This window comes from Rhopalosiphum maidis, chromosome 2 (assembly GCF_003676215.2).
Source record: "Rhopalosiphum maidis isolate BTI-1 chromosome 2, ASM367621v3, whole genome shotgun sequence".
NCBI lineage: Eukaryota > Metazoa > Arthropoda > Insecta > Hemiptera > Aphididae > Rhopalosiphum > Rhopalosiphum maidis.
Window position 1 is genome coordinate 66,922,000 of NC_040878.1, and position 26,521 is coordinate 66,948,520.

Genomic DNA, 26,521 nt, shown 5'->3' on the forward strand with positions numbered 1-26,521 from the left:
GGTATCAAAATCATTATATAATCTTTAATTTAGATGCTATAAATACACTGTAAACCAGCCATACTCAAACTTTTTTTTTACTTGGGCCACATAAAATATTTTAAAATATTACGCGGGCCGCAAGTCGAAATGAATGGAACGGAAATTAAAAAAAAAATAAAAACTAAAAAAAATTTATATATTGTGTATATTGTAAAACATTTGGAAATGTATTATAAAAAAAATTAAATTAAATATTTATTCTAAATTAGTGTGAATTTTGATATTGAGATAGTTATCCTTAAATCCATAACCATCCTTATCGTAAGTGCGTGCGACACATTTTGATTGTTTTGTTATATTTTATATTTATAATAATATTAGTTTTGAAATTTATATTTTTTTATCAATTCAATGAGTTCGGTTCGGGCCACATATAAATCGTTGGAGGACCACAGGTTGAGTATCGCTGCTGTAAACCAATAAAAAACAATTTCCTCCTTACCAAAATATATCAATATTTTTAAATTTATTAATATTATCTCTATACTTATATAGTTTAGTTAAATAGACGTTCTTATACCTAATAATTTCGATTTAAGTTTGATCCTCCTTTTTTAGACATATCGAATAAAGCAATAATTAATAATATAGATAACTATTCTCTTTCTCTTTTTTCTTAAAATGTTCGACACGGTTCAATTTATGGACGAATCTATAAAGAGTAGAGACTGGTAGACCGCAACGATGAAACTCATCGGCGTGCGCGGGATATCTTTTATTTTAAACGTTTCAATAACGTATTTACATCATATTGAATTAATCGAATACACCAAAAGCCTCGAAGAAAAACAAAAGAAATACCTATTATTCCGTCGAAGTTATTATAATATATATTATTATGATGACGACCCTCACAGCAGCTACTGTTGCGCGCGAATACACGTCAATGTCTTTTATGAGTATAATATTATAATATTATACTCCATTACTTTGCGTTCCTGAAGTTTATGACTGGTTTTCATTTGTGCTATTTTTTCTTACTATTTACTCGATTTTTTTTTGTTTCAGTCTGCAACGCTTATCATGTTATACGCATTCAGCAATCGACGGCGGTCGATTAATGTGTAACAAAAAAAAAAAAAAAAACTAAAACGCATATCAATACGTCATATAAATTATAAACGCACTTGTACATTTAATATATATATATATATATAGAAGTACGATTGGCGTCGTTTTGTCGTGTATCCATAAAATATCAAGGCATATTTAATAGTTGTGTATTAAATACGTACCGCAGACCTGTAACCTGTAAATTAATATATAATAATGTATGCTTGCGTACATATTAAAAACTCATTGATGATATATATATATATATATGCGTGTGTGTGTATGTATGTACCTATGATAAGTACTATATATAGTCGTATTAATATCATAACTGTCATTTCGACGTTGTATTTCGTGCGATTCAATTCCGCCGTGTATATCTACTATTATACTATACGACGTTACCCACGCGAGTTTCAAAGCCGTTTTTCATTCAACGCCAAACACGTCGCACACCGCACGTATTATACAGGCGTTAATGTAATATATTATCGTCGATCTGCAATCTATCCGATCATTATTTTCAGTCAGAAATATCCGTTCGAACTGTGCACTTACTTTTTTTTTACAGACGCTAAAACGCGCATGATACGCAAGTATTCATCATTTACAATTTAATATTTATATTTATAGCCACACTGTACCGTTTACTCGTTTGTCCGTCGGAATTAGCGGTTTGGGATTATGTTGTTAGAAAAAAAAATCATTCAGTCATCAAAACAACACCACTTTATGACACATCGTGATGTACACGTATGTATGTCATATTATGCTTTACGCGTGCAGACCTAAGCAATTGGGTTAAACGAATACCACCTACTCGACATATTCAATCCGACACAATCGAATGTATTTTGATCATCACCAAATTTCTGGTCCAATTCACTATCGTCAATATAATATTTGCTTATACCTGGATAATCTAATATCGTTCGCTCCGGCCGGCTCTTTCGCTAATCTCGTCTGTAATAATAGTATGAAATTCAATGATGATATGACTCGGACACATACATAATACTTACACACTTAAGGGTACCATAGCACTCCGCATGAAGGGGGCAAATATAAGTGGCATTTACTCCCAATAAAATAAATGATATCCATTATTAGTATGGTTTCCTAAGTTACAATTCATATGATCAAGATACGTCGATTTTGATATACCAAAATACCTAATCTAAATATACTTATACTAATTTTGCCTTTAAATTTTGATCCTGTTCCTGCAGATGATGGGATCTTATTCTGCGAACGTGCGTGCATAACACACTATACAATTTGTCTACAAAATACCGATTTTGGTACACGCCTATATAGTCATTATTTACTGTATTTACGAGTAGAGTGTAGTGTAAAAAAAAAAGTACAAAGTTCCTCTAGACGATAGGCGCATTTCTGTTTTAAACAGGTCAAATCCTCTACATAATAATATAATACACCCCTCCCGCCACCAACGCACACGCATCCGTCCCCCGAAGCGACAATCTTACGCGGGTGTTGGTCAAAGTCTCGTCTCAAAATATTCAAACGAATAACGTTCGTGCTGATCATTATAATCCGTATTATTGGAAGGTTTACTGAATGCACGTCATATTTTGCCACCAATGTCGATAAACTCAAACTTTCACTGTACACGTCCTTTATATAGAAATAATAATATGATTTATTATAAATTATAATAATTTTTTAGTATAATAATATAATACTAGCAGTATCAAAGCGTATAGGTGAATGTAATAATATAATATGTATATATATGCATATATAATATGTTTAACTTCTATCTATGTAAATGAGTAATTTGATATATATATACTTTGAACGTCGATAAACAAATCCATTTAGTGACTCTAGAATAGCACTGTATAAAGTTGTACGAAACCGCAATGTATTAATACCTACTCTAGCAGTCTGAACGCGTCTTGACGTCTTATTAACAATATTAACTGACAACGCACACGGGCCGATGACTGCCTTTATTCGTATAATAATATTATCAAGCAAATAATTAAATATGTTTTAACATGCTTATGATTTATAACGTAAATATACATATATAATTTCAAATGTTCAACCAGAAACCAGAATAAAAGTTAAACTGTTTCAAAACAGTATTGAGTTCCGACTCCTGGTGGTAGCAAACAATGTACGATGGTTACAGAAAATATCGAAAATTATCAATAAATAGAAAAAATAATCAAAAAAACTTAATTAAATCTGAGTAACTCTTAATAGTATACGAATAGCATTAATATTTTCTTCGCTTTTATTGAAAATGAAACTCAAACAAACATTACTTTCTCGTTTTTTGTTGATAATAATATTATACAGTACTAATAATATTCTTTATACTTGAACTCGAAAATTGGCAAAGTATAACTGATCCCGTATAAAAAATATTAATTTCTGTTCTAATTTGTCATACAATGAATTTTGATTGTTTGATTGAGAATTCGAAAATAATTGGACAATTTACGTGATTAATTAAGTCAAAACTAATAACTAATATTCTCTGACAAATATTTCAATAATGATTTATTACTATAGCAGTAAACACGAAGAATGTTTCTTGTGTTTAGAAAAATTCGTTCTCTCCGACGGCTCGGAACACGGATGACTTATTAGCACGGATAATATTACAATTCGCATAAAATATTTACTCCAAATGGCCATTTCTAACCGGTTTCTGCAAGCATCGGAGCATAAGGTATGTATCAATTAAACGTACTGATTTTTATTTTTCAAATGTGCGATCACCCTATACAGTCTAGAGTCTACACTTCACCACACCCAGTTTGTACTCACCCTGTCCGTTACAATCACAAATGGCCATCGCGTGCGCGTGCTTCCGCCCATGATGATCTTCGCGGATCTGGACCCGAGCACCGTATCCATTGCCTTTTGTCATGGATATCCGGGACTGCGCTTTTATCCGCATAGTACTGTCATTGTTGTTGTGCATGACCCGTTTTTCGGCCTCGTGATTGGAACACTGCACGCCAGCTACTATCACTGCGGCCAGTACCTGTGTAATAAAAATTCACGAAAAGAGACTTTAACAACCGTCAAAAAACATGTCGAAACGCCCACGCCGTGCTAAACGGCGAAAACACGTCGTCATTAAATTAGTGTGCACGTTCAATTTTATTTTTAAGCATATTTTATAAGTTTTCTAAATCTTGTTCATTATTAGTATATACAACATACGTACATAATAAACTGACAGTGTTCTTAGTGTAAATATCGATTTTTGAGTTGTTTTCGTCTGTTTGACAGCTTTTATTATAATACAGGCATACATCAGAATATAAAAGTAATAACTATAGTTATATACTATATAGTGTATACCTAAACTAGTCATAAGATATAAGCATTTGTTTTTTGGTAAAACCTATTCAACGCGTATTGGCCGGTGAAAACGTTTTATTTGATTACTTTGACCCAGAGAACCGGTTGGTAATTTTTTGAGATCATTAATATTACCTAATATCCAAAAATTACCATTTTCGCTCCCTTGAACATATTATCAAACAAATAAATATAATTTTTTGTGTACACATTACTTTTAACGTTTTTTCAATATTATTTTTAAAAAAAAATCGAAAATATTATAGCATAATTATATTTTACTGATATTCTATTCTCGTTTAAAACAAAAATGATTATGATTAAAATATTTTCTGATGATATGTAGACGTGTTAATAATTAAAAATTAAATTTTAATAATTGTACTCATGATTATATTAATTAAAACATATGTATGATAAAACAAATTTTAAAACAATATAATAATACGAATAATAATTAATAATTTAATATTATAACAAATTATGATGGCAGCAATTTAGAGAGCAAAATTTTTTAATTATACATGATGTGGAATTCTACGGTATTTGACATTTATACATAATATAATACATTTAGAACATAATGAATCTCTGTCATCTATCTATATGTTTATGTGTAACTGAAATATTCGTTTAACAATTTCATTTAAGATATCATTATCGAATTATGGTTACCACAGAAATGAATTACGCCTTAACGATTGATCTATTGGTTTGACGCTTTCACAAAAACGAATTTTCATAATTATTAAATTAGTATAACAATAACCTAACTTCGTGGTCATTACGAAATTATAACATTATTCAACATTAGTAGGTATACCTACTATATATATAAGTACTCTTAAACATTAAGAACAGAGTATACTAAACTTTATTATTTAATCTTGAATCAAAGGCAAACACATAACTCATTCTCGTACATTACACATTGTAGTTTTTAACTGACTGTTATACTCAGTTTATAAATTATAATAGAATTTCAAACGAGACTGAATTTTCACAACGATAAATAGTATACACAAAACACAAAACACGGACCAGAGTATAGAGGCCGTGGCCGTTCGTTCAGAATAAATTCGATTAGCAACGACACTATAAAAAATACGAAGTATAAGATGAAATTCGCGTCCTTGTAAAAAAAAAAAATCGATCTCAATAGTAATATAATATCGTGCCAGCGGCGGAAGAGTATAAAAATGGAAATCACCCAGTAACACCATCGTGTTATTCTATAATAGATGTCATATTTTACATTCCATTTCGTTTGCCGTCTTCGTCTGACCGATTGGCTGACCGACCGACCAAGTTTCTATAGTTTACAGTGAGAGTCCCCCAGCAATGTGTCGGGTTTGACAAATGAATTTTTACGTGCGATATTGTCCGTTTGTATTATTGTGCCATCTGTCACAGACGGAATAAACGAAGAGCAGGAAAACCGACGAAGATGAGACGACGACGGAAAAAATAGAAAGTGGTACTCAATGATATTTTCACAGACACACACACGTCAGTACGGTATAGCCCCAGTAAATAATTAACTATATCTATAACAACGTGTAGAATACACACATTATATTATATGGATATAATATAATTTACAGACCACGATGGACTTTTCATTGCGATCTCCGCTCCCATTGTTCGCATCCGGTTCTTCTCTAATGATAATAATATTAAATATAAACCCACTACATAATATATATATTTATGTATGTATAGGTCCGTCCAAAGCGCCCGTTCGTATCCAATTCAATTAACCGTTTATTTATTTTTTTTTTTTTGCATGCCACAATGTCACGACGACGTACAAACATAAATAGTAGCTGACAACTTGTAATCAATTCGAACGGTTTAGTTATACGTATACGTTAAACACTCGCGCCAGCCTCGGCGATAGGGTTTAATGGAGAGCCAGGTGTACGACTATTATTATTATAATTTATAATATACTCGTATTATCATTCGGTGTCCAATCAACTCAATTCTCTGCCTCTTAATAACGCCTCGCTCAACGTATGTCATGTATATAATATCTTACCTGTGTATATTATACGGACCGTTCGTTTTATTAGCCCAACACTACGCACCTATTCGCGATCTGTCTTCTTATCGCATGTCCACGTTGACAGCGGAGTGTTCAAGTGTGAGTTTCCATACATAGATTTTGAAAACATATAACAATCTGTTATGAATAATGATATGTAGTCGATGACATTTGCCCTACATATATAACATGTATGATATCAAATGTCGACAAAAGTGTAATTAATCTGTTATTTAACTCGTTAGAAAATCTTGACTTTAAATCGTCATATTCAAACGGAAGTTCAATAACACGAAATAATTGACTTTGGTTTAAAATAATATCACTACTTCTGCGATAGAAATAATATTATTGACTAATCGTTTTAAATATACCTAACATCTATGATCCGTATATTTTATGTTTGTTGCAAATCACTAAAAATTAGTACATATTTTATGGACAAATACATTAAAGTTATTTGTGTAAAAGTAAAATAAAAATAAAATTTGTAGCCCCGGGTGTGAGGTACCTCGACATTTTAAAAGGAAAGCTTCAAAACTTTAGTACCTTCAAGAATTTTTTTGTTTAATATAACTCAGAATATACATTTGCGAGTATATAATATTATATATGAAAAATAATAATAATAATAATATTAGTTTGTTATATAATTATCTAATTTTAATATATTGCAGTGTGATCAATGATAAAAGTAATTATGCAAAACGTATAACCTTTTGATCAATTGTTGTTTTTTTTTTTATTTATTATTACACTAGTTTTTGAAAAAGTCAAATTTTTAACCTTTTCTCTTAATGTATGCGTAACAAAAAAATATTTATAATTATACTTCCCTCCTCATTTCCAGTTTTTATTCGAATTAAACTATTTTTTTTAAATAACTTTGACATATAGAATTATTTTTTTATATTAAAAATTTAATTTTTTAGAGTGAGTTAATGCACGATTGAAATATGTAAATATTCATAAAATTTTAATAGTAACAAATCTTAACAAATTTCTATGTGATTATTTCATATGATTTGTTGAAACAATAATTTGTTCTCAGTTTGGCAATTTTAAGATAAAAACATGTAATACGTCAGAGTTATTTAAAAAAATATGTTACTTGATTTTGAAATTAAAAAGAATGGATGAAATTTGTTTGTCTTGTTGTACATGTGAATAATAATTCAAGTTTATAGGTTTAAAATATTATCTATTACCATTATCATTCAATATACTGTAAAACCTAAGAAAAAATACACATCCCTATTGTTGTATACGCCGTTAAATTCACTCTAAATTTCACTCTTTAGTTTATTCAGCCTTTTAAAGTATTTTAATTAAATTATTGTTTTAAAATTGTATAAAAAGAAAATAATAATAATAATATGCATAATATTTAAATTAATAATAGTAAAAAATAAAAATGTAAGGGGTTTTAGTAATGATAATAAACAAACTAAATTATTATTATTATTGTGAATAATGAAATTCGTTTTTTATTTTCTATAGATTTTAATAAGTATTGTTCTCTCTGCATTACTATAGAAATATCCAAAGAACTGAATAAGTTTAAGTATCCATTTGGTAAAATGTTACCAATAATATTATTGTGCAAATACGCCCAGTAGACTAACCGCAGTTCCATTTCGATAATTGGATGCAAAATTGTCCATCTCAGGAAACAGATAATAATGCGATGTGGATTTGACATATTAAACTGTACATTTAAAAATATTCAAATTATATTCAAAACTATTTAATTTTATGATCAATGATTTAATGATGATGATGCTATTTGAAAGAAATTACAATTTTTATTTTTTTCCTTATAATTTTTAAATAAAACAAATGTGTTTTCTATGGTATTTGTATGTTATAACTAGTACAGTCTTTACACCAGTCCTATTCGATAAAAAAAAATTGTATTATAATTATTAACAGTGGAATTTTTACTAGTATAATAATAATTAATATTTTAACGTCATCTTCTGTCTTCTTCTGCTTATTACACCTCTTCCATAAGATAATAGACATTTTTACGTAGGTATATAGTTTGAATATTAGTGAAAGTAATTTAGATCATGTTTTATATTTTATAATTCATACACGTCTATGTATGTGTGTTTATAATATATTATGTATTTTTTTCCACACGAAAAACGGTACGACAAATTTCGCTGATTATTACTGTTATTATTATTATTATTAGGCACCTATTATTATTAATATAAACTGTATATTTACGTGGTAACGTGAGATATGAAATAATTTCTACAAAACAAACGAAAGAGAAAACTGACGTATTTACACTATAGTACATATGGCCAATACAATACAAGTATTATAAATATATTATATTCTGACTGTTGCTGAACGTCTAAACATATATTATTATATTATGTAGACATAGTAAGTTGGCTTACATAAACATCGTAGTATAATATTTTATATATATTTTTATTCTTATTGTTATTTAATCAATATTTTTGAAATTTTTGAAATCAACTGAGTAGCAACAGCATTGCTATAATTAATACCTAGTTGTTTTCGTTTACCTTAATTATCAATTAAAATATTATTATTTGATTTTGTATTTGTTTAATTTTTTTTTAAATTTTTTTGTCAATTTAATATAAAATTCATACACATTACATATTTTAAATGTCTAAATCACTCATTTAAAATCTTTTATGACTTATTTGACATTTTTACTATTCCTTCAAAATTATATCAAATATATATCTTTTTAGTTTTTAATATGTTCTGTATTCACGTTCAACAGTGTTATTTTTGTTTTAAACATTTAATGCATTCATTATCTTGGTAAATTTTTGTGGACAAAATTAAAATAAATAACTAAATTAAAATGGACGTTATGAGGATTCAAAAATACTTAATTATTCTTTGATTATTCTATAACATTATACTTCTCTATGGTTAAAAAAAAAATACCCATGATGAAAGCTAGAATAAAATCAAATAACTTTTGAAAATATTTAATTAATGATAAAGTGATATAAAAACAAAAAAAATACTGACATACTGATTTAGGTACTTAAATAAGTTCAAAGTTGATATATTATGTATATTTAATTAGCTAATGTTATATAGAATATGTAAATACTGTCTGTACGCTAAAATAAATGCTAGTCACAGTCGTGAGTCATTCGGAACGTGAATTCATTCAGCGTAAAGCGTGAAACAGACGAGGAAGACAAAGTATCTATAGTTCGTATCCACTTATAATATTTAAATATTGATGTATTTACATTTTTTTTTTATTGTATTGTGTTACGTAGAAAAATATTCTTTTGATATTGTCCAATTCTTATTATGATAGTAATCTAAACTAAATTTTATATTCCTCAAACAAATTTGATTTTAAATTCTATTTTTCATACATTTTTATTTTCACAATATTTCTAATTTTTTCCGCCATGTGGTAGATATGGTACCTATACGTCATATATCTTCTGATATCTAAGCCCATAACAAATTCATAATTACGTCACTGTAGAGTCTATAGTATGTGCGATATGTATACCTTCATAGCGTTTAATATGATGAAATTTAATATCCCATACGTTTATTCAAACAATGGAGTTTGGTATTTTGGCGCTTGTCTATTTTTCATTAAAATAATATTATATTGCTACTAAATATAATGGCCAACGATAAGCGTAAAAATACTAGGCTCGTTATTAATTGGTAACTATTCAGTATCCACTGTCACTGTTTATAATATAGTACGACTTTTTACTATTATATCATTTATATTAATAAAAAAAATCCCCACTGCACTTACAAGAAATCAGCGACAAATTAAGTAATGCATAACATTATGTATTTTGTACACAGTTTCTGTACTCCATAATGATTTTATAACAGAAAGTCACCAGAAATGTTTGATATTATATTAATAAGCTTTTTTATTACTACGTTTAAAAAATATATTAAATGCTAAATTGATCATAATATAATACTTAAAATGTAATTTTATGCAAACAGTCGTTTTTAAGAGACTTGTGGCCATTTTATACTTTAGGTATAGGTACCATATCTAAATATAAATAATACTGTTATTTTATACTAATAGGTATATTATATTATATGTACTAAATATGCATAAAAAAAATGAATTGAATAATTATTCAGAAGTATACCCTAATTTATAACAAATAATAAAGAACTGCGAGTAGTAACTAAAAGGGGACAGCAGATACACAACCAACGTTTTTTTCAAATTTAGAAACATTAAGCCTCATCCACTTGTCTGTACTACAATATACTCGAACTCAACGTAACAAGTTTTAATATTAAGAACACGAACTTTCATCGGTGTGCTTAATTCTTGTTCTCGAATAACACTTCATTGGCAGCTGTGTAATATAATATAATATAAAATATAATTACTCGATTATCTTGTTATGCATAAAATCTGCTCACATGAAAAAGTTCCAAATACGCCAAACACGGTTGCGTGGTATCGTAGATATAGAAAGCCAATATATAAAATCAATGTCGTGTACGGATGAATAACAATCATTATCATTATTTTCGGAAGACGGCGCAAGACGTATGGGTCGAAACAATATTATAAAACCAACACTATGTTATACATAGGTATTAGGTACACGCTGTACGCGGGTGTATAACACAATAGAATTTTAAATATACAATATTAAGGTCGTTTTATACGTAGATGTACCATAATATTATGTACTTATTAATTTGCGTTCGACTTTCTATTTCAATCGGAGTTAGAATGACGACTAGAATAATGGAATTGTATTCGTATTTCTTATTCTCTGTCGATATTATGTTATCTGTTTGCGGTATACAATAAATATATAAATGTACCTATAGTATATCATATTATATGTATCGTGGTTATGTTCCCGCTGTGGATGTGTATGTAATGGCGCGTCCTTGTTTTCCTCGAAACTATCGAACTTTATTCAGTCGACTCAAAGTATAAAATAATATATTATAATGAGAGAATATTATATTATTGTCATAATACGACGTCGATTATATTAGACCACATGCGGACAAACCGAAATAAATACCCGATCATTTAGTGTACGCACGTATAGAATAATAATATAATTGATATTATAATACTATCATATAGTATTCAAATATACATGTAACATACTCGCTTGAATCACGTACGCATTAATAATGTTTATAATACGCGTGTCTCTTAACGCTACAGCAGTAGTGTACTATTATATACCAGCTACCGGGTTTACAATCTGATATATATATATACCTATTACCTTCTACATCGGTTTCGTTCCGATATATTTTCCTATACCAAACGTCCGTCACAATAGCCGCGCGCAGAAACGATGATTGCAGTCTCGGAAGCGGATGCTACAATACAATCTACGTACACCTAGATATCATTATTATTATTATTATTATTATTATTATATATATACAGTACGCATGGAACCATAAATACAATAATAGAATATAGACAATATAATAATACGTAGATATGTACCTATCGTGTGCATTGCGTACATCAACGAGATATATTCGTGTGTCGTGTGTACGGATGTGTGCAGTACGCGTGGCCGAATAGAGAAGAGCGGCTCTCAAAATCGTGTCGGTGTATAATCTCGAGATGGAAATAATAATAATAAAACGCGGGTACAAAATGTTGTTGTATTGTAAATTTGTGCTACATCGTATACATCTATATAAAAGCAAAAACTATTTCACCTAAAGCGATTTTTCACGTGTTTTACACGGCTTATGGTATACTTATTTGCGTAAACGTTTTCTACGAGTCAAAAGTGGTTTAACATATATAATATATACGAAATTAATAATAATTATTATATTTACGTTCGTCGCCCGATCAGCCGCGTTTAGTGCCGGGCGTTGAATAAAAATGCATATTTTTTTGTCGAAGACATTGTCTTGCACAATATTGCCAATGCTTTAAACACTGAAGTGTTATTTTCAATCGCTTATACAAAAGTTTCTCCCACATACTTATTCGTTATTTGTATAATATACGAGTACTTCAATAAAAAATGCACTTATGAGGAACCGCATGCATTAAATCTTCAATATTTCGATTTACAAACGAAAATTTGATTACACATAAGTCGACAAGAACCTAAAAAAATTATAAATTTTAAATGCTATCAATAAAACGCACAAAAAAGCCAAAATACTTTTAAAATTATTTCATGATGTCAATGAGATACTAATATAAACGTCATTATTATAAAAATATCGAGTCTCAATGGTTATTTATTTGAAAATTACAAAAAAACAAAATCAATTTAACCAAAAACATGTTTTGCGTAAACAACATTTCCGTTTATCTATAACTTTTTGTTCATCCCATTAAATGAATTGAGCATTAAAAAATCTCCAGCTCATTTACTTTTTACCACCCAAAGTATCTACTAATTAGATCCGATTTGCTACCAAAAACTACTCTCAATATTGAATATTAAAATATTGACTAGTTCAAAAATGTAAATACTGATACATAAAAAATTTAAATAATTTAAATAATGAAAAAATACACACATTAATTTTATTTATTGTAAAATTAGTACTTTCATCGTTCCTCTTAGAATCTGAATTACTCAAATGTATGGAATGAAATCCTATTTTAAAACTCGATCATAATGCTATAATATTATTAAAACTATACACGTTTTTACGTGTGTTTTTTGAGTGACAATAAAAAATTTACACATTTATCCTAATTTTAGTATTGCAATTTGTGTGCACTAGACTGTATAGACTGGCACTTCACTACAATACTACATATATATTTATATATATACAATATAATATATAACCTATAGTGTACACTATAACGTTATATCATAAATCACAATAACATAATATTATTTACCTATAGTATTTCGTAACACATAATAAATTATTATATGATTACTTAAAAATAGATACGTCGATATCAAGATGGTTTACCCGATTTAAAAAAAAATTGTTGGTAACAATATTATGCACTGCCCTTTATTTCAAAACTACGATTATTCATTCGTCAATCTTTGTAACACCCCACAATAATACATAATACAATATGATATTATACCATCTTAACTTGTTTTGTTTTTTAAATTTTTTATTTAAACTTTGTTTTACAATTATTTTTGACAAAATAAGACAATGTAATTTACGTTGTTTATTTGATTATTATGTATTTGCGCATACTGCACGCGAGAACTATGATCCTTACTGTAAACTCATTAACAAAGTCTAAAAATTATAGTTCAATTTGCTAATAAGTATAATATCGATCATTTGATTCGCAGCGTCATATTCAATTTGAAAAATACGCAATATAAAAATTACGGACTACTGCAGATTACCAAACATTCGAAAACTGCAGTATAACGACTATAATGAATCTGTTATACAATAACTCATTTTCCATTACGCTGATGTTGGCTATATTATATATACACACACGTGCACTGCAGCTCACTACGTATTATCAACGCCTGTTTATTCTGCAGTCTATATGCAATATCGGTAGCTGTCAGAAGTATAAAACAATCAAAGTGATATAGGTACCTATCATATTATATTTTATTGATTATGATTGATTAATGATTATATATTGATACGGTTCATTACTACCAAAAAAACATGTACAACATAGATAAGATTAAAAAAAGACAAACATCAAACAAAGAGTTTGAGCAACAGCGCCTCGGTCAATGTGTCTCAGCTCGATTCCAATTTAGTTGAAAATGACTACATAATAATATTACATATACAAATATATTATTTAATCGCAACACAAACTCACGCGAGTTTAAACGTCCGATTTTTTTTTTAATAAATAAATAAAAAATACGATATTCGATCGATCACCATTATAATAAATATAATATTTTCGTCTAATGCGTGATTACGTTTCACGGTGTATGACGATTATTGACAGCAATAGTCGCCCTTTGACAATTAAAAAAAAAAAAATGCAATTTAATCGTTGTGCGCTGCGGCCCCAATCGAATTCGATCACCTACGGATGTTGGCAATTTTCGGAAATTCCGGCTGTTACATAAACTTGTCTGCGCAGAATCGAATAATATTCTGTGAAAGTGTAGATTGCTTTCTAGATTGTTTGCCAATTAAATTAGTTTAGTAAAACTATTTTTGAAGACAAATCGCGGCGCAAGGTGGCGACGTCGGCGGTCACGCGTTACGGTACCTACTGATGACTGCATTTATATCTCATCGGCTGTTGTCCGATATTAAGTCATCGATCATCGCCCACAAACATATTATTGATGGTTTCCGTTTTGCATTTAAAAACCACAATACAATTGAAAAAATCACCTTCGCGCGTCACATCGCTATAATGCTAATAATAAAAATAAAAAAAAAAAACTAACAGTCTTACGATATTTAGAGATAATTTCTATCATTATTGTTGGTCACTTATTGATTCGTAATTAATACATACACTTGTTGGAACTTTGGGCTAAATTTAAAGTGGGGTAATTGCACATATTGGATAATATATTATATTATATTATATTATAAATATTAATTAATAATAAATTATGGCGTGGAGTTTTCGTTTGCATATTATGTCAATACGTCACGATCAGAAGAGCTGAATCCGTCGTGTTACATTTTAAATCTCAGTTTTCGTATACAAAGGATGCCGTATAACTATTAGAAACAATTAAGAACAAATAGTTCGGCTGATTGTTGAAAAAAATTACCACTACTATATTATTTATTCGATATATTTTATAATATTATAGTTTTAAGAATACATTGCCTCACAATAATGATAAAAACAATTATAGAATGATATGTATACATCATACTATCAAAAAATATAACAGACAATTTTTTTTCTCGGCCATACAAATAATACATAGGTATAAATAAAATAAAATTTGTATTATTTAATTAATTAAATATAATTTTAGACAGGGTTTTATGTATCTTTTATTTAAATAAAGATTAATTAATTTTAAATCGTTCAAAAATATAAAGCATATTTTAATTTTTAATTTATATTTTTATTATTATACATTAGTGTATCGTTAATTACCCAATGGTAACTGTATTTTTAGGTGTGACTCGCAAGATAAAACGCAAATTGAAATCTAAACTAGAAAGTTAATCAAAATATAAAATGATCAATCATTTTAATTAAAACATTTAAAAATATTAAGCTTTCGCTAATTTATTACTAACGCAAAATAGTAACCATGTTATTACTTTGTATATTTAAAAATCCACACTATTTCAACTACTATAGTCTATACAACTTAAATAAGTAGGAACTCGTATTATATTTATTAATATCGTTATATTATGTTTAATGTATTTTAAACGAGCACAACTTATCGAATCAGTTAATGTTTATGGATTTTGTTCGATTTTAATAACTAATAAATACACTATTACAATAATTTATTCTTCATTAAGTTAGCTGGATTACCTATTGAATACTTATTTTTTTGAAAAGAAAAATTTATGATAGATTTAAATATTTATATGAACCAATATTATTTCTGTTTAACAGAATTAAATATTAATATATAACTGATTTGTGATAAATAATTATAATATCTGAATAAATCAATCTGCAAAAGTAAAACATTGACCGGTTTTATCGATAGCTATAATATAATGGTCATTATTATTTATTTAATAATAAAACTTTCAATCGTGTTTAAATGGCTCAAATTATTTGTATTCATAATATGTATATAGTATAAAGTATATAATATACTCATATAATTAAAATTATAACAAACAAAAATAGATAAATTTGATAATTTGATTATTAAACTATAACTATACCAAACAAAAAAACTTATGGTGGTGTGAAAATATTATTACTATTAATAAAATTATTAATTTTTGTCGAGTTCGTGTCCAACTAGGATTACGAGGCGTACCTATATTATTTTAATATCTTTTATTATCTTATTTTTATTGTATACTGTAATTCTCTGTACTACTAATAATTAGTGATTAAACTGGTTGAATACTGTAAGGACGTTAGGTTCACATTGTTTCAAAACTACTTTTCTTTGTCGAATGAATAATGATTATAATAAAAAGCAACAATAAATAACAATGTGCAAAATTCAAGAAAAACGTTCGAGTACAAGTGCGTGTATAATATGTCTAAAAGAATGGCAATCTATAATATAATGTTTGCAATTTGCGAAGAGGCGCTCCGGAGATTAGGGTCGATGGTCGGCGAAATGGTCGTATATCGTGTGTATACGGTACACGGAGAGACAAGATAATAAACATAATTACGTGTTATTAGAATTTCTTTTAAGTAGTCATTTAAACCGATTGGGCCTTCCCTCCATATAACGGGAAGCAGATTTTCTGCTGCAGAGAGATTGATTTGTGCGCGATTGACAGTTCGGTCGAGTCGGATACCTATGGTCGGAATATATATATATATTTATAATATCAACATACCTATAGTGTAAAATAATACGTTTTATAATAGTATGTAAACGAACTCGATTCTACTGTAATTTATTTAAATGAGAAGTTTGTTTTCATTTAGATACATGACATTGAACAATATATCCACGCGCGCACTCTTGAATATATAGTGGTTATTTTTTCTGCGCGAGACTATTAAAGAGGAATTATGAGAACATTTCGAAATCGATTAAAAACTCTGCTGCACTGACGTAGGAGGTAGGTACGTACCACTGCAATATAATATATATTATATATATATATATATATATATATAGGTAAGTACGCTTTAATAATATTATAAAAATCATCGCGATAGTATCCTTTCATACAAAACGTCCTGCACGTTATTTGATCATGCCATTAATAGTAATAGTAATAATATTTATTATCGTAATTAGGTAGGTCGTCGATAAAAGAAGAGAATAATCGCAAATCACGATTGGCGCCGGAAGGATTTAAGGGAAAAACGCACGCACACATCTTTTGTACAATCGCACATACCTACAATCCACGTGCCGAATTAAAAGTAATAACAACAACAATATAATAATAGTTCTAACAATCAGCGATCCATCTATTAAAAAATATAGAAAATATTTATCACGACGTTTCACCTGATTATTGTGACGACGATGCGGATTTTAAAACACTCGTTAGTGGTACTTTTTTTAATAATTATTGTTATAATATAATATATAGTATACTGGTATACAAATTCTGAGTAATAATAATAAGTTTAGTTAAGCCGCGAACAGGACGCGTAACACCTGTGGAACTACGTTTCGATTGTGTATTCGTTTTTATATATTAAAGTATAATCACTTTAATCCGTATAGAAAACGATTAGGAACACGATCGAAAGGGTTCATTGTTGTGTACAACTTCAAAATATTGTGTATTATTATTATGTTTGTTTATAGTAATCTTTTTTAAACTTTTCAGTTTTATTCTTATTTTTAGAAGTCAAAGCAAACGCAAACAGTGGAGAAAGGCATCGATCTCCGTGCAATGGCGATTGCTCATTACGCAGTTTGATTTGAACCTTCAATAACTTTTTTGTCCATTAGAAAATTTCTAAAACAAGATAAGTCAAGCCATTAAGCGTCATAATTCAAACGCTCGAGTTCATTAATATACTATATACGTAAGTATCTAAATAAACGATAACTGATAATAATATATATTCACACCTATATGCATTATTTAGAATTGCGTGTAATGCGTGTACAGAATTAGTTGAATAATTAAACTGCCTTAATTTTAAATTAAAAACAAATTATTTAATATTGATTATTGCTTAACAAAACACCTTCTATAAAACATGAATTTAGAAGATTAGAACTGTAGCAGTTAAAAACTTCAACTGTTGCTTGAATAAACTGATAAACAAAATATTATATCCGAATAAGTGTTTAAAGTTTTCACTTCGATTTCTTTACTATTTATATTTTATATTAGGTCAAATTGTATTAAAAAATATGTTTTTAATGTGTAATATAAAATATGCTTAATGTATTATATTTTGTACGTAAAAATATTTTTAAAAAAACAAAAATTTTAGTTTATATGATATTTACTTAGTTAACTTATGATAAATATTATATTGTATAATTAACATATAATATTTTACACAAAAAACATATAGCCCAGTGTTTTGATTTTAATAGTATCTATTAAGATTTGATTTTTAGATGACCAAAATAATGTATACAAACATAGCAACGTATATTTAGGTACCATCCATATACGTACTTTATTTTAATACATTATTATACATCAGTGTACATTACTATAAACAAAAACAAATCAACATTTCAACGGGTTTCAATAGTAAGACTTTAACGACTGCAGGTTCGTTTTACGACTAGTGTTGTGCATATTATATTATATAGTGTCGTTTTATTTTTATTTTCCATTTTACGATATGAATCGAATTTTTGGAACCGTTTAGTATCTGACAGCCGAATAGGATGTACGGTTGGATGATATCCGGCAGAAATTTTTCGATTCAACCGCAGGCAGTCTCGGACATTGGAAAGCATTATTATTTTTGTATACGGTGAAATTAAAAGCAAAACACAAAAAAATGTGAAAAATAACTCCCACGGATCGATTATCGGATTTTTCATGGTAGCTAACGCGTTTTTAATATGGATGAAATTGAAAAATTATATCTATAGGAAGCTAACCATTTAAATGGATTAAACTCCCGAAAAATATTAGCTAATAAGTACCATTAATAATATTTACGATTTTACAAATTCACTTACACTACTATTGTACCTACATCTGTACTCTAAAGTTACAAAATTGTATTTAAATTATTTATGAAAAATATTCTATACATATTAAATTATTACACCTTGGATTGGATGTTTGCATTATTAAATTGTATGGCGACTAGCGAGAGCTTAATAAGAAAAAGGATACCTATAGTTTCCATTTGAATAATATAATTAATATATTATAGACTTAATAATTTATCAAAATATTGTTTTAAATTATTTCAAGATATTTTGCTCCAAAAAAAAAAAAATGTATAGGGGTTAATTAATTGTATATGGCTATTATATATATTATTTGATTTTATACACCAATGAGTTTGAAATAGAAATCATACAGCTTAGGTATATATATATATATATATATAGATTATAATAATTAAATCCATAACTTATCATTTTAATTATATTCCAAAAAACTAAAATGATTTAAAAATTCTTGAAATTTAATAATCATGTAAAAATGTTTTAAAGACCTGCAAATTGTTAACAAGGAATATTAACTTGAGTTCATTATATAACTTGAAAAATATACCTGTCTTCGTGCTCAATAAACTAAAAAAGAGTTAAAAGAGTACTATATTATATTATGTATAATGTATTATTATGTATTATATTATATTATTTGAGTACGATTTATGTAGATATGGGTAGACATTAAATTAATCTAATAATAAGAAAATTAATAAATACCCATTATAACTTGTAGTACGTAATAATAATTATAAGTTAGAAATACATTTTTGACAAAATAAAAATAATTATTATTCCACCATGAAAAAGCCGTTAGTATAAATATTCTGATTTTATGAAAATAAATAACTCTTTATATCATAAATTCAATATTTATAATTTTTAAATTTTTAAATTAGTTACTAAAATAACGATTCATTTTCAGTTTAGTGTAACATTAATACGGTGATAAAATGAGGACAACTATAGAAAAATACATTTTTTGATCGTCTCATCGTCTACATTCACTCGACTAAAAAAATTATTTCTTCAATTTTAGCTTCATCCTTTTTAAATAAAATAAAATAATTTCTTTATATTTATAATTGTATCATGAGTTTTTTATTCTATGTCTTTACTAGTAAATCACAAAATAAAATCTAAAAATCTACAGTAAAAAATGTTTAAATATTTTGAAAAATTCTATATTATACATACCATACATACTACATAGTATATTTGAAATAAATGTATTCGTTTAAAAAAAAATTCTAAATGTAAACCAATATATTTTACTTTTATATTAGGTACCTACAATACACAAAAACTAAGATAAAATTATATCAATTTACATAGACGGGAATACAAGTAGGTATCATAATAATTTTAGAGAAAAGCTTCATGACCTTTTTCAAAAAAATTTACTAAGTATGATGTGTTTATTTTTTTTTTAATTTTATTCTAACTTTAAATTATTTTATCTTGATAATTATAATAAAAACAAAAACATTATAGCATAGGCAGAAAGAAAAAAAATAAAAGTGTTAAGCTCATAATATTGTAATATTACATTTTTAGGCCTGTCTGTAATGTAAAATTAAGAATATACTTTATTATATTATTGGATGAAAGAGCATCAATAAAAGAAAAGTTGAAATCTAGAGAGGAAAAAGTGTTCTTTAATTGAGTTTTATGGTGTGAAAAAGAAGGATTAAGTATCATGTTATTTTAATGTTTTAACTCATATTTAATATATTCATACTAATTATTAATTCTTTTTAAATGCCCGACAGCGTATACTTAATTTTTTTAAATTTAACTATATTATATAGCTGAAATACTTGGGATACAACTTTGGCTTCAAAAATTACAAAAAAATTAAAAAATTATTTAAACATAAAACCTAATAATATTATTATAGTTTATTGTATATCTACTACAATAACAGATTCATAATTTTTTTCTTATATTTTACCGAATAAAATATTTGTAAGTATGTATATAATAATAATGTAAACTCACCACAAAACTCATAATTTGCTGAAGTTTAGTCACATTCACAATCATTGTGTTACGTGCACGTGCTCGCGCACTATAGGTACCTATAAATATATTTCAAAATCTTATATTTTTTTCAATATGTTTATTGTTTACCAACACTTGCAGCGTAATTAACGGATAAAATATACGCGTGTGATAAACTTTAATAAATATGTTTTTTATGATTATTGTTATACAAAATACGAATAAACGAACATATAAAAATTATTATAACAGTAAAACCGAAAACAAACTAGATTGACAATATTTTTAAACACGACTAATAATAATATTTATACGTTTATGGAAACCGATCGACAGAGTCCAGGATTCAACAGCGGTCATGGTTGGGCAGCCGACCCGCCAAGTGCGTGAATGGACACCTCGTGGACCGCGGAGACTGCGTCGGATAACAACTGGTGCATCGTTGGTAGAGGAGGAGGTGGCTATGGTGGCGGACTAAGACGCTTCGCATCTTATGGCAGCACTCCTATCTATATACAGTATCATAAACATACTAATATATAAATTAGCTCACTTATATACGTATTGTACATTTCATCTGTAGACGTAAATGGTCGCTGATACATATTATGACATGCATATTATGCGTGTGTCGGGAATTCGCGTATTTTATTATAATATTATACACAATTTTAATATAGGTGTAAGTATTGTTTGCACATACGTTAGAAATCCTGTACAGCGGTACAAAAGTTACTCGAGTTACCAAATTATAAATAATTATAATTTGTACATCGAAGACTATTGGAGATGAGGTGTGAATTGTGAATATTCTAATAGGCTATAACCTACACTCTGAAGGTATGCATAAGAAGAGATTTATAATTTAAACATTCTTTGAAGTTGAATGTTTAAGAAATCTCGCTTAAGACGCACTTGGTTGGTTTTATTTTGTCTTAAGTATAGGCAGTATAGTGGATTGAAAATTGATCTTACCGCAGTTGATATAATGGGCAGCAAACTAACAGAAGTTTAAAGTGTTCACATAGTCCTGACAATCATGATACTGTGTTGGATCGCTCTTGGTTTTACATGGTATTTCGACTTTAATAATTCAGTATAATAATGATAGGTTGAGTATTTTTTTATTATTACCATAACACCAATAGGTGTAGGTAAGCCGTAAGAGGTCTAAAAAAAAAGTAGTGAATGTCGTTTTTTTACGTTTTCAACGCTTCGATTAGAACTCATTCAGGTATAGTCTTAGAAATATCGATGGTGAAAATCGTGTATACTAAGGTTTCTCGTAATGACCCTATAGGACCTAACCTATAGTATAGGTTCTAAAGAATACGTGGTAGTACATTTGTATTGATAACACGATTCAAGTTACCATTATAATCAAGCGTCCGTGAGGACGAATAATTATAAATAAATATGTAGATTTGCGCGAGAATTCATTATAGTATCCGTAAGTTTTGCTAACATGTTGTTTAATGTATCTAGTGTCTTATTTCTAATATAAATTGACGGAGTCCGGGAATAGACCATTTGTGCATTACAAATGGGTTGCCTATACAGATATATTATTCGACGCATCGAATACTGTTAATTTATTATCGTTCTACATTATTTCCATTAATTGCTATTTTTCCTTATTGTTTAAATAAAATTACAATATCGTTTGGATTGATGGATTTAGTGACGCTGACATGTCCGTAAACTAATGATCATATAGAGGCGCGCCACGCACCGCACACTGCTTTTGTTATTATAAAGCTGAGCGACTTTATAAATAAAATATTTACATTTACATAATATCCGTTAAAATATTTACTATAAAAAAATCTTTTCGAGCTTGAAGTAAGTAAAAACTTATTTGCGTAATTCAATAAGTGAAGTAAGTAAAATATGCAGCATTGCAGTAACAATTATATTAAATTATAAATATTATTTTTTTTATACGCAAATATATAAAGCAAAAGCTGTTTATAGGTTGGCTGTAATGTTCATCCATAGAAAAATTAAGTATATGTAATTCCTTAAAACCACAAAACCTATAAAAAAAATATACAATGTAATATGTATATTATACATATAACATAATATACTATTGTGTTGACGTGTTACTAATAATAAATAAATAAAATATTTGAACAAATATACTAATCACCATTCAATATACGAGACATGTCTAATAAGTACCTATTATAAGTCTATAACAACATTTAAATATAGTTTAAATTTGTGTCTTAAGATTTATTTATATAAGAGTGAAACAAAAGTTTTTTCTAGTAGTATAAAAATTGTTATTGTAATAGAATATTTCATTTTATGTTATATGCCATTATATAGGAACAGAGTTTTTATAAATACGTTACCAAAATTATATACAACTCTTTACTAGAGATGTGAAATATTTTTTCCTAAAAGAAAATGTTATACCTATTACAAATCTATTTATCTGGATTATCATCCTTCATAATATACTGTTGTGAATTATAAAATATTTATTATTATTATTACTAAAGAGAAATTTACAGTGTACAATAGAGAACAATAAATAAAGTAAATATGATAAATTATGATTATTATAAATTTACATGAGTGACATGATTGGAGGAAGAGGCCCATTAGCAACACGTACCCTCTTAGATTGTTATTCAATAAAGTTTTTTTATTTATAATAGGTCGCTGGACCAGGTTTTTTTTAAGCGTCGTATAGAGTTTCCGGATAGAGTGTGAGAGAACATATTTTTGTGGGTTTGTGTGGGAGTTAAATTTGGAATGGAATCGTTTGTAGTATGTAGTTATTAGTTTTTTAACGCTTGTAATGTTAAGGTCTTTGTAAAAGGAAGCATTACTGATGTACCACAGTGTGCCTATGAAATAAATTATCTATGTTTAATTTTTATTGAGAAATTTATATTATCTTTATTTTATCTCATAATATTATTTCGATTTTCTGGTTTTATACAAGTTCAAAGTTTGAATTACTCATGTCAAAATAGACGATTTAAAAAAAAAAAATTTAACTTTCTATTTGTCTCAAACCTATCATTACACAAAGAACCAAAAATCGAAACAGTTTCTATTACAGCTAAAAACTATATTACAAACAATTTCACACCAAATAATCAACCTCACAAATCCACTCGTATCTAACTTAGCCAGTGAATTCATTCCAGATAACCGCTCACAACGATTAAAAAGAAGCCACTGATGTCGGGATCTCTTGAATCCTGATCTATATTAATTTGAGAAAAAAATTTCTCCCCTCCCCAAAATTGATGGTTTCCACGCTAGTGAACCTTCCTTCTCTCATTATTCATGTTATTGTTATCCAATGCTATTAAAGTTACTTTGATAGCATTACTAAATATACTTAGTTTCAATAAAAAAAAAAAAAAACTTTTCATTTAGGTTAAAATGTATACAGAATATTGAATATTATTATGTATTCATAACATATATTTATTTAGAAGATAAATACTTATGTAAATATGTTAATATTATAAATTATATGTACAATTTACTAATATTTTATTTTAGGTATTAAAAATGATTTAATAAATTAGTAAATTATACTTTTTTTAATATAATCATTTAAATTATGAGTTTTAATTTTTTTTTCTTAAATACTAAAACATAACAATATTTTAATACTAATTTGAGCTAACAGTAGTTTTAGCTGATTTTTTTATTAAGATGATTATAACTTACCAAATTGAAAATCCATAATTTCAGCACAGGTAATCTTTTAAATCTTCAAATTCCATCAGTCGGTTGTCAAACTATTCCTATAATAATGTATTAATAATTATAGGTATAACCTATACAAACAATCAATCAACAGCATAAAAAAGAAATTATTTTCTTTCAATATCATTTTTCATAAACATTTATTCAATAATTATTTAACTTATTCCATATTTGTAATTTGTGTATAACTATGAATGTGTGAAATAGGTTATAATATGACAGTTTACAATAACTCTGTAAATTTAAAAATCAAAAGTTTTTTTTATAAAGTGAAAATCTATTGCTGTAGTGTAGCCGCAGCGTGACTTTCGTGACTTGTGCCCTCAGCATCTATCAATCGTAAATACTGCAACGCCATTGGAAATATATTATTTACAACAAAATTAACCTAGTATTCCAGCTATCAATTGGAAACCATGGTCCATGATAATATATGACGTATGGGTTACATAATTTAGCCCCTCAATAATCAGTACTGCACGCCATTCTCAAAACGAAATTTGAGATGAAAATAAATAAAAAAGGAAAAGGAAAATAGTTAATGTTACAATAAATGTATAGGTACAGTGGATATTATTATACGTGTATATATAATGTATATTTATACAAATATTTGTACATAATCTTAACCATTCAAACACAAATATTATTATAAGTTGATAAACTGTCCAGAATTCGAAGAAATTGTAAACGGTACTGCCACACTCTACTGCTTCCGGATGGAAAAATTCATAGCGTAATAAGTAGAAATGAAAATAAAAATGTCTTAACTGTTGCATGCGTGTATGTGTTACATATACAATTGTAAACAAACAACGGCCGTTTTGGGTTACGAAAATTAAAATAACAACCGTAAAAAAAAAAAGTTTCTTTTTAACGAATATAATCATACATTATTACGAGTATATTATGACGTATTACTTACTAAATTAATAGGTACCTGTGCGACTGTTATATTATGATACACCCGGCGCGCTTGTCGCTGGCGGCACACACGAGCGCAATAGCATGTGTGGAAAACGAATGATTTGAAGACTTAACTCAGCACGAGATACTCTCGTGAGTTGCTATAATCTGTGTAGGGTAGGTGTATCGCACAATTATCGCGAATACTAATGAAAAACGGTATTCCGACTACTATACATCCACGACTTGCCGATACATTATATTATTATGATACGAGTGGCAAACGCACTGATCAGCCGTCATTATAGGTGCAGCCCAACCGCTCTACGCAGGAATTCGGTTACCCGGTTCGTGGTACCCCCGGGAACGGGGTAAACAAGTCGACCGACGTCGCGATAATTGCAGACTACCAACAATATCATAATAATATTTGTAGAACCGTGTACGTGCGCCGAACGGACGGGATAGGCTAGTTGTCGCGTACCGATTTGTGCAGTAGACAATATCTGGCGCATAGGTATTATAGCAGCAGCTGCAGGCCACGGTGCCTGTACAGTGTGCGTAGTATGAGATTTGATATAATATCACACCATATACACAACTGCTGACACGGCACCGCCGTCCGATTCTCGGAAACGGTGAAAATAAT

The 26,521-nt window shown here is 28.1% G+C and overlaps 1 protein-coding gene and 1 long non-coding RNA gene across 3 annotated transcripts in view; one reads left to right on the forward strand and one right to left on the reverse strand.

The window, feature by feature from the left end:
* Window positions 1-25,962, reverse strand: part of LOC113552902 — a 38,754-nt gene extending 12,792 nt beyond the window's left edge. The window contains exons 1-3 of one of the 2 annotated variants that reach the window (XM_026955919.1): window positions 25,907-25,962; window positions 24,928-25,004; window positions 3,901-4,120 (exon numbers count right to left, since the gene is read on the reverse strand). In XM_026955919.1, coding sequence (XP_026811720.1) covers window positions 3,901-4,057 — 157 coding nt within the window. In that variant the 5' untranslated portion in view covers window positions 4,058-4,120; window positions 24,928-25,004; window positions 25,907-25,962. Of the gene's footprint in view, window positions 1-3,900; window positions 4,121-21,222; window positions 21,628-24,927; window positions 25,005-25,906 lie in introns of those variants that run through there. The other variant, XM_026955918.1, reaches the window with a different exon arrangement.
* Window positions 1,498-3,992, forward strand: LOC113552903. The gene is made up of 3 exons (XR_003405186.1): window positions 1,498-1,848; window positions 3,675-3,802; window positions 3,862-3,992. It is a non-coding gene; the product is annotated as an uncharacterized LOC113552903 (long non-coding RNA).
* Window positions 25,963-26,521: the final 559 nt, after the last annotated feature.